General features: G+C 49.0%; 1 protein-coding gene across 1 annotated transcript; it reads left to right on the forward strand.

Annotated features, from left to right (window-relative positions):
• The first annotated feature begins 285 nt into the window (after positions 1–285).
• Positions 286–11,136, forward strand: rftn2 (raftlin family member 2). The gene is made up of 9 exons (XM_084688129.1): positions 286–916; positions 5,974–6,154; positions 7,001–7,109; positions 7,262–7,445; positions 7,875–8,093; positions 8,896–9,002; positions 9,116–9,219; positions 9,306–9,384; positions 9,541–11,136. The coding sequence occupies exons 1-9, from the start codon at positions 778–780 to the stop codon at positions 9,745–9,747; spliced, it is 1,329 nt and encodes a 442-aa protein (XP_084544255.1). The 5' UTR covers positions 286–777; the 3' UTR covers positions 9,748–11,136.
• Positions 11,137–11,145: the final 9 nt, after the last annotated feature.

Consider the following 11,145-nt stretch of genomic DNA (forward strand, 5'->3'; position numbering starts at 1 on the left):
GTCATCATTACCATAAAGAAGGACGTTGGACTTTCGTAATTTCACAGATGACGTGAAACATGACCTTTGAACAGGTCAGCTGTCGTCTTTATTCATGCATATTATACATATTTGTAACGGTAACAATACAAAGACTTGTAACTCTCTGAACATGAAACAATCATATTTGAGATGATTCTGAATGGTGACAGACTGCATGAGACTTTTATTCACACCTTCCTCTCTCCATGCAGCCACCGCTTCCTCTGTCAGATGTTGCTCCCTAAATCAGCTCGCCCACGTTCCTCCCATTTTTTCTGTCTCTAGCGAGAAGCCACGCTTTGCGTTCCTTTATGTAGGCTTCGGGTCTCACAGATTTGTTCCTGTACATTTTCCGTGTATGATTCCATCGAACAACATAGTGACACGTAGTAATATTTAATTAAACTATTATTTGCAACAAAGTAACAGCACGCGCCACGGGGGAAAGTGATCATAACTTTCCGCGAGTTTTTTTTCTTTTCCCTTAGCAATCAGCTCCACGCTCCACACACTCGGCGGTAGGATCAAGGATCCAATGAAGATAATCTACGCTCTCAGTAGCATAAACTCTGAGACCATCGGATAATTGAGGAATAGCGTTATTGCAGTGTGCAGAGGTTATGTTGGGTCATTCCAAGGGATTAACTATTGAGCTCGGGATGGAGCAATCCCGTTAACTTCACATCAGGAGCGAGGCTGTTCATAACGGAGAACTCTTCCCGTGATCGAGCTGTGTGAGCTGGACATCCCGCCACAATGGGCTGCGGGCTGCGGAAGCTCGAGGACCCAGAGGACAGCAGCCCAGGGAAAATATACTCCACTTTGAAGAGACCACAAGTTGAAACCAAAACAGATACGGTGTACGAATATGTGCTACTCGACTTCAGTATGGAAGGTAGGCTCTGTCATTATCTTGCATGATTGCAAGACAATGCGAAAACATAACAAAATCACATGAAGGGTGAACCATTGACTGACCCGCATTTAGTCCCAAAACTAATTAGGTTTTCATATGTTCCAGTGTAGACTACTTTGAGACTTTGTACTTGTACGTTTTCTTAAAAACACCAAATTTATTGAAGTTGTGTAGTTGGTTACATACTAACCAACTAAACCGTGAATTCATGACAGTCATTAAATTTAAACTTCTTACACTGTGTACCCTCGGCAGAAAGAGGCTGGGGTCTTCTGAACTGTCCTAGCAACAGTGCTGTCATTTTATTCTATCCAGAAATGGGTCAGGGGAGTTTTCCTATTTCCCCTTCCCATGTGACCCTGCATTGTGAGTGTGTGTGTGTGTGTGTGTGTGTGTGTGTGTGTGTGTGTGTGTGAGCAATTCAGAATGCTCAAGCGTGATAACAAAAATCCCCACTTCCCCACAGAGACACCTGCTGTTACATAGCTATATTTGATAATCTCAATCAGCTATGGCTGTCAAGTGGCAGTGCATTTTCAGAGTAATCCAGATGACAGGAGGAGTCGAGCTCTTTTGACGAGGGGGACAGTGTGACCCATTTGGAAGGATATGGTGATTAAGTTGTTGAATGGAAGCCCACCATGTAAACAGCCCATGTGGCATAGTTAGGTATTTAACCAACTACCAGTGTTAGACTGGAAGAACTGAACTAATCATAATGGACTCCTGTATCCAGTGGGCTTGTGTCTTGGACATAGACTGCTATGACTTGTTGGGGACAGTGATTGATCTGATTACTGATCACTGATCAGTGATGAACAGTGCTGTTCATCGATGATCCTGTTTTTCAAGATATGAGCCAGAATGGGGGGTTTGAAAGGCTGGCCTGGCCTATTTGCCTCCCCAGCCTAGCTCCCCCCTGGTGAGCCACCTCTCTGTGCTGAGTTGGCACCCTGGATGGGCACTGTGATGTGATTGGACATGTCTATCCATTACGTGAGCTGGTTTTAAGCACAGCAGAGCACTGGGTTCTTTTGTTCGTTAACAAACCATGGGCCTGGTTGCTGCTCACTTAGACAAACACCTTGCATAGGTGTCATAATGAATGTGCTTGAGAGAATAGAACTTTGCGTTCATTTTGAGGGAGTGATTTTAAGCATAAATAACTGTCAGTGTGTTCCATTCCTGAGGAGCACCTGGACTGCAGATGCCTGAGAGGTAGATCAGAATACTTTAGTTTCTTTCACACACAGCAAGACACACACACTCACTTGCTCTCTCTCTCTCTCCCACACACACACTCGCACTCACTCAAACACAGGACTGACATGGTTTCCGTTCCATTAGATCTTTTCAGATAACCCCCCACCCTCCAGAGCCAGATGTTGGACTGTGACGAAGAGGCAAATAGACAGATTATGAAGATTGTCCCTAAACACTTCCCCACTACAGATTAGTTTCCCTGTTCCCTGCTTTACTTCTACTAGCCAGGGGAGTCATCCACGTCATGTTCCCTTTCACCTTTCCCCAAATAAGGGAATCTTTCTGGGACGCACATGTATACCCATCCGTCCCCACCCCCCCTCCACCCTCACTGCTCAATGCCCCCTCATCCCCTCCTCCATCCTCCCCATCTCCCCTCAGCCTTTGGTAGCAGTGGCCCTGCTTAGTGGCTTGGCCTCCTTTTAAAGCACCATTACTCCTGGCTGCCTGCTGTGGGACGGAAGCCGAGGCCAGAGGCAGCACATCAAAGACTAATGGCTAGTGCCTCCCCACGCTGATTAGTCCGAGTTGGGCTCTGTGCTGCTGTGTCAGTGAGGGGGGAACCGGGCCAGAGCTGGGCCCTCTGAGGGGGGCTGAGTCCAGACCGGGGCCCTCTGGAGAGTCACAGAGGAGAGTGCAGGGTGGAGGGGAAAAACAGGAGGAGGGGGGGGGGGGCATGGCTGGATGGATGGATGGAGAGCCTATGTTAATGGCCACAGGAAAAGATGGATGCACAGAGAATGATAGATACATAGAGATGACTGGTTTTGTGAATATAAACGGATGAACGGGAGGGATGAAAGGATTGGGGGATGAACGTACACTCCCTCCTCCCCGCTTTGCTTGGTTAATGTCATTCTCTCCAAGGTTGTTTACCTCTGATGGATGCAACTCCTGATTACTTCTCTGCCGAGTCTTCGACTGATCTACATTCTACAACTGAAAAACAGAGGGCCTCAATCTAGTGTATTCGTTCATCCCGGTAATCTGCAAACACAGGATTGTGTCAGATTATCGTGAGTTTCTATTATTTTTTTTATGGGACAGTACAAGGGCAGACCTGGCCGGGTGGCTTAATACGGTGTGGAGAATCAATCTGGTTGGCCTTAATAACATTTCTGGGGAGTTCAAAGCAGCTTGATTGGCGTGACTGCCTAATGTTGTGCTAATGTAATCTAATGATGTGCTAACAGACAGAGCAACAACCGAACAGACTAAGTGCCTCTATAAGCATATTAAAATGATCTGATACAGTGAGAGCTCTAGTACCTCCATCTCAACCTTCTCATGCCCTCCCGTTTGTGTAACACTGTATGCTATGTCTGGATCATAGCTCCACCTTCTCTCTTTCTCTGTCAGTCCTTGAATTTTTCTTCCCCTCCCTCCTTCTATTCGACGGTTGCCAGTGGCTCTTACAAGCTCTCCCTTTCACACATGAGCTTTCTGGCTCATAAACTCTCTTGTAACCACATTCTCCCCTCCTTCCTTCTTGGTATCTCAATCCTTCGCCCCCTCTTCTTTCTTTTACTTGCTCTGTCTCCACAGCATCCCCCCCTCTCTCTCTTCCTTTGCCTCCCTTTTTTTACACAGCTTCTCCTTCGCACCTCCCCCCCCCCCGATTTGCACCCCTCCTCCTGTCCTCGCCTTTTCTCCCACATAACAACGAACAGAGGGCTCAGTGTGTGCATTAACAGGGCGGGCACTGGGATGGTGAGGGAGGGGGGGGGGTGTTTTGGGGAGCAGGAGAGGGACAAAAGCCTGGACCAGAGACGTGTGTGTGTGACACTTAAGGCCTGTTTCTGAGTTCTCTGGCGTTGTGATCCTCTGGAGAGCTATGGCCTGGAATGTCTCATTATTTTCACACACACTCAGGTGAGAACTCCCTCCAAGGTTGATCTGAAGGATCTTTTGGAGAGGATTGGTTTGAGGCGGCTGTGTTCCTGTTGGACCGATATCTCAGCTTCTCTCTGTAGCACAGAGGACATGCTGCTTGGGCACTCTGGTCGGCCTTGCCAGTCTGCCCACAGTCCTCCCTAACCACCCACTGGTCTAGACATCCCAGAGTGACGGATGTGGACCTCGGATTAGAATCCATGTCCGCCAGCCAGCATTCCAGACCTTGAAGCCAAATCAGGCCGTCAAATTCACATGAAATCCAGGGAAACAATCTGTTCGGATTTTCCCGGTTGTGAGAATGTGGTGCAGCGGAGTATGATTGTATTTGTAAACATGCATTGTGTACATTCGGTTGTGCTGGAATGGGCTTAGTGTGTGTTGCTGTCCAAGAACAGTGTGCCAGTGTGATGGGGTGTTTGTCCCCTTGAGTTCACACGGCTCCTATTTTGTTGATGTGAACCCATGTGCAGTATGCGTGTTAAGACTACAAATGTTTGTGTTTGACTGTAAAGCGTCTATGTGTGGCCCAGAGCCAGCCCTACAGTGAACAGCCACTCCGTTAGACTGAAGAAGTAAGGTAATGATGGCAGGAATGGGTTGGCAGATCAGTGAGAAAGTCACCGTGTGAAGGAAAAACAACACAACATCAGCCTGTCCACTTGACCCCTAGACACCGAGTTCTGTTTTGTAGATCTGCAGAATAGAAGGATCAATTGTTTCTAAACCAGAGGAGAAAGTGCTGGGGGGATTAGATAAGGGGGTGTAGTCTGGACTGTGTTTGTGACTGTTGGAGCTGCGGCTGGTATAAATAGCCTGGTGGTGATGGTGGTGTATCCCTCTCATTAGGAGCAGCCCTGGGCGGGGTTGAGTGGTTACCCAAGAAGGAGGCCTCAGCAGCCTGCTGTGCTTGGAGTCCCTGTCTGGCTGGTGTAACGCTGCTGTGCTTGGAGTCCCTGTCTGTCTGGTGTAACGCTGCTGTGCTTGGAGTCCCTGTCTGGCTGGTGTAACGCTGCTATGCTTGGAGTCCCTGTCTGGCTGGTGTAACGCTGCTGTGCTTGGAGTCCCTGTCTGTCTGGTGTAACGCTGCTGTGCTTGGAGTCCCTGTCTGGCTGGTGTAACGCTGCTGTGCTTGGAGTCCCTGTCTGGCTGGTGTAACGTTGCTGTGCTTGGAGTCCCTGTCTATCTGGTGTAACGCTGCTGTGCCGTGTCGCCGTGAGAAGGCCGCTACTCTATCATTCACATTCCTCTGTGACAACCAAAACGTTCTCGTTGTTGTTTGTGTTGTGTGTCTGTGGGATTTCCCCTCTCCCCAGGGGAATGGGGATGGTGAAGTCATTAGAGGACTGACTGAGGAGGAAGGGTGCAAATGGCCCTGTGTAAATATTTGCCTTTTGACATTTTATTCATTTAGCCGATGCTTTTATCCAGGGCGACTAAAAAGCAGGGCATAGATTTTTCCACTGTACTCTAATCCACAATGCAGTGTGCACAAGGCACATTACAGGGATAACACCTTATCACAGTGAGTCACCCAATAACCTAGACCTAATGCATCTCTCTCTCTCCCTCCTCCTCTCATCCTCCTCCCCTCCCTCCTTTCTCCCTTCCTCACTCTTCCTCCCCTCCTTCCTTCCTCCCTCCTTCATTCTTCCCTCCTTCCTTCTTCCCTCTTCACCTCCTTCCTCCCTCCTCCTCCCCTTCCTCCCTCCTCCTTCCCTCTCTCCTCCCCTCCTTCCCTCCTCCTCCCCTTCCTCCTTCCCTCCTCATCCCTCCCTCCTCCCCTTCCTCCCTCTTCCTCCCTTCCTCCCCTCCTCCCCTTCCTCCCTCCTCCCCTCCTCCTCCCCTTCCTCCCTCCTCCTCCTCCCTCCCTCCTCCAGGCAGTCGTCCTACCGTGCAGTACGTGGCCTCCCTGTGTGAGCTGCCCCAGGCCCTGCAGCCCTACTACACCCAGGGCTACGTCCTGACAGCCCTGCATCCCATCATCCTCTCCGTCGGACGCACGCGCTCGCTGCCCTTCAGCCTGCTGTATCGGGCCATCCTGGCACGACCTCGGCCCAGGTGATTCCCCCCCCCCATGTCTCACAGACATGAGAGGAAGCCCCATAAACACACACACGCACAGGCATGACACGCCTGCACGTGGCCTGGCAACACAACAATCCCCTACAGCACCATGACCCAGGTGCTGCAGTCAGACACAACAAGAACTCCCACAGCCCTCCTCCACTCCTCTCTGATTGGAGCTCTGCATGTCAGCGGCCCTCCCACTCTAGTAAATAGCTGAATGATTAATAAGAGGAGATGCATATTTAATGCAGGATCAGTAGGAGGTCAGACGGTCAGACTGTCAGACGGCTGTGTAAGGAGACGGGATGGGGGGATTTGGGGGGTCCTAGAGAGGATGTTTTGGTGGGGTCTGCCAATGGGGTGAGCCGACGCCTGCCATTGGGTAGAAATGTACCCTGACAACAGGAGTTTTGTTACCTGGGCCAATGGGGCGTCTCCGCCTCCTCTCCTGTGTGCCCGCTGTGACCTTCAGTATTGTACATTCCACTGATAAAATGGAAAACATACCATATCAGAACTATCTACTCTCAAAATAATAGAAGAATCATAATCTCTCTTCTTATTGGTGTGGGCCAACATGTTCTAACTGCTAACTGGCTTCCACCAGAGGAACAGTTCTGTATGTCTACACTCTTATGTATCCTTTTTTATCCTTATGTATGTCATGCTTAGACAGCAGTTGTCCTCTCATGCTGGGCCCATTAAAATTTCATATGTTTTCTGTCTGCATACAGCCTGTTGAGAACTACCCAGCTGGATGGACAGGCCTCTGTAGCGTGAGACCAGCCAGTGAGCTAACCCGTGTGTGTTTGTGTGTGTGTGTGTGTCTGTGTCCAGTAAGCATGCGGTGTCCATGTGCCACAGTGTCCCAGTGCTGAGAGTGGAGGAGTGGCCCCTCCCAGGAGAGTCTTTGACGGGAGACATTGTGAGGGCGCTTATCGACAGGGTCAGTCCTGCACACCACACTGCAGCACCCCGGAACATGTCATAGACTGACTTACCCCTAATGGCACAGACGCCGTCGTATAGTCACTGAACTCGTCCGACGCAAGCCCCCTCCCCCTAGCTGCCTCCTGATCTGTGCATGCCTGTTTGCAGGTCAACAGCAGCGCACGTGGCGGGGTGAGGTTTGTGGGCTCGGTTCTCCAGCAGGCTGGAGGAGGAGGAGGGGGCAGCAACGGCCGGGTGCCCAGCCCCAGGAGGGGCTGCCGTTCCCCCCCACGCTCCCCTCCGCGCACCCCCCCTGGAGACGGAGACCTGGAGGAGAACACCTACAGCCCTGGTGAGACCTCTTCACTGGACTAACCCCTTCCTTCTCTTCGTCTCTCCTCCCGGGTATCCCTCTCTCCGTCTCCTCCCTCGGCCTTGTCGGCGTGTTTGGCTTGAAGCCCGTGTGGTGGGGATGAGAGTGACAAGCTGCCCCGGGGCTCTGCAGCACTACTATCACTCTGCCTGCCTGCTCCTCAACCCAGGCTGACCTAGCCTACATAGAACACAGCACGTCACACACTAAGACACTGTCTGCTACCAAACAATAATACTCTTTGAACAGTATGAGTTCCTCTTGGATGCTGTTGTTCAGGCCAGTATTGTTTTAACCTTCTTCTCTTTGTTCCATGGCCATCTTTCTTCTCTGTCTCTCTGCCCTCATGTCCTTCCCTCCTTCTCCTTCCCTCCCCTCTTCCCCCTCTCTATCCTTCTCTCCGTCCAGACCTACGGTTGCTGGTGTTCTTCCATTCCTGGGCACCAGGCTGCGCCCCGCTGGACTCCCTGGCCTGTCAGTACCACCAGGGGGCACTTTCCATGCGCGTCTCCAGGAAGGGCCAGGTGGTCAGTGCGCTGGAGGCTGATTGGCTGGAGCTAACCGCCGCCTACTACCGCAAGGGCTGGTCATTGGTGGACTCTTTTGTTTACTGGGACACACCCAGAGGTACAGCCAGTCAGGTTGATGTGTGATATGTTGTCAGAGCTAAGATCCCAGATGTTTTAAGTTTGTGTAGAGTCCTGTACTGATATGAATAGTAGTAATCTCCTTTCAGAACAGTCTGTATAGTCCCACTGCAGCCTTCTATGAGAGGTCACAACTATCCTAGGGTCACTAGGGTCTACTAGGGTCATAGTTAGAAAACACCCTATTACTGATGACAGGATGGGATTAGAGAAGAGAGGAAGGGAGGGAGAAAGAACGAGAGATTAAGAACATTGTTTGTCCTTATCATCGTTCAAATCCACATCTGTTTCTCTCCCACTCTCTTTCTCTAACTCTACCAGTATATCAATTTTTGTGTTCCCAGAAAATTCTGTTTTACAGTCACTTCCTGTTTGCCTGAGCCCCTCCCCCTCTCTTTCACTGTGGCTATATTTGGAGCTCTCCTTCCAACCTCGTGAACTCACTTCCTCTAGACTGGCAGCTGTAAAAATTCACATCATTTGTAGAGATCTGGAAATGTAGAACACACACAGACACGTGCACTCGGGCAGGCACACACATCCTACATCCAAAGGACTGTAACTAGTTCATTGTCATCTCAATGACACACTTTCCGTGACACGACCCCCCCCCCCCCCCCCCGTGTAAAATCATAGAATCGTTCTCCTCCTCCCATTGTGAAGAAATCTGGTGCTCGGTGTATTTCCATGTTACCTACTACAGATATGCAAAAATGTAGAGAGATATTTGGAAATGTGAAAATAGATACTTGTTGATTATGCAATGATGTGGCATGTGTCAGGTGACCCAGTGCCCAGGTCTCTGGAAGGTCTGTTTGTCTATGAGGAGAGGAGCACTTCACCTCCAGCCAATGACACCATCGTCGTGGAGCAGTGGACTGTGATCGAGGTCAGCAATGTCTGTGTGTGTTTGAAAGAGACTGATCTTAAACTGACCTCTTTCCCATTGTGTACCTGGGGTGTACCACTAAAGAGACAGATGTCTTACTGCCCAATGTGCAGGGTTCCAACGTGAAGACTGACTATGGACCCCTCCTTCACACTCTCGCTGAGTTTGGCTGGCTTCTTACCTGTGTGCTTCCCACTCCTATCATCCGCCATGACAGGTAACACACACACACGCATATACACAGAAATGCTGGTACCACACACACTCTGTGACTAACTACGTTTGTTCTTTGTGGTTCTTCAGTGATGGTAACCTGGCCACCAAGCAGGTGGTGTTCCTGCAGAGACCCGTCAAGATGCAGGCAGCTTCCCAGAAGAACCAGGTGAGCTGTGGCTGTAAAAGTATTGGAGGACATCACAGCGCTTGAGATCGTAATACTTTTAATTGGGCCACACTGCCACCTGTTGGACATTGGATGAACGACATGGGTGTGTGATGGGTGACTCGGTTTGAAACGTTTCTTGGATGTTCCTTACAGGATGCCACAGCCTCCATGCAGCGTGATGTTTCCACGAGATCTGTGAGTCGCGGGGTGGGCAGCACCGCCCCAGAGGAGCTCTCCCCTACATCAGGGGGTATTGGGGGCTTCCCTGTGTTTGGAGGAGGGTATCCCAGTGCCCTCTCCCATTTGGAAGAGGGGGGCTTTGAACAAGACGATGGCGCAGCAGAGGTTACCTGTATGTGATCAGAGCAGAGAGAGACACCGACAGAAACTGTAAACACACACACACACTTACTGTACACCCACATCCCTCTAACCCTTTCCCCATAACCAGGAATATAGAGTAGAGGTAAAGAATTGGCACTTTTGTAATGTTTATTCTTTTTATATATATTTTTTTTCAAGCCATACAGTATTTATCACTTGATTTTAAGACCGCATTTTATACAAGTTCTTGGGAAAAAAAACAAGCAATATGCATTCACTGCCATATAAATATTTTACTTCACCTTGTTCGCATTCACGTATGACACTTTAGTAAGGGAAAGGTTCTAAAAGAGAATGTCACGCTAATCATGCGTCCTTCACATGATGAGAAACACATACATATGACTGTCACCTCCGCAAAACAAGCCGCATGTGACTGGGATCAGAGGAACCAGGAAGAGCCACGCACACTGACGGCCCTCTTTACTTCCTGTCACCCATCAGTCCTCTGAGATGTTTTCATCCGCTTTTCCTGTTGTGTGACCCACCCGCTGCCACTTGCACCTCAGTTCATCCCCTCATCCTTTGTTGGCCTAATACTTCCTGTTAGCTGTATCTCTCCTGTAAACACTTGCAGGATATAAACATTTATCAGGGGGACAAATACACAAGTTGTGTAAGTCGGTACTGAGAATAACCTGACCTCTCAATACTACTGTGTCACAAAATAGGGGGCCCTGCCTCTTGTGATGGGTGACATACAACAGTTATTGGGTTCATGCCTGGGGAAGCTTATTTGTACAATAGGATGAGTTTTGATGTCTTTCTATAGGGTGTATGAGTTCTCCAAGGCCCCAGGGTGGCTGTGAATTTCATAAACATCCACTTGAACCAAGTGATTGAGTTAGTTCAACTTCAGTTCAGGTTGTGTAAAACTGATCATAGGGATACATATATACATTTGACAAAAAAGCCACATTTTAGACAATTTGTACACTACTGGTGCTGGAGGCTGTTCTCCATACTCACCTGTTAATGATGTAATTAAGTTTAGTTGGGCTCAAACTGTGCACATTCTTATGTTATGGAAATATTTGTTCACTTGTTTCACTGTTCAGTGGTAGAAGTTTCAAATTATTGACATTGTTTAAGATCTGACTCCAGGACACAAGACAGTTTGTAGTGTAATGGTAATAGAGGGAATGAAAGGAAGGCTTGACAAGAGATTGTCATGCTGCTGTAAATATCTTTATAGGTTAACAGAAGTATTATTGTTTGTGGGAACCTTTTGTAGTTCTACGTGTTTCTATTGATCTCCCTTTCCTTGGGATGAGTAAATCAGTGTTATCTACCTTTTGCAGTGTTTTCAGTTTTGGGAAATGTTTTCTTCCTGTACTATTGATATATTAAAGTTTTACCCTTTTAGCCGTTCTG

The sequence above is a fragment of the Hypomesus nipponensis genome, chromosome 23 (assembly GCF_054491055.1).
Source record: "Hypomesus nipponensis isolate SF chromosome 23, ASM5449105v1, whole genome shotgun sequence".
Taxonomy (NCBI): domain Eukaryota; kingdom Metazoa; phylum Chordata; class Actinopteri; order Osmeriformes; family Osmeridae; genus Hypomesus; species Hypomesus nipponensis.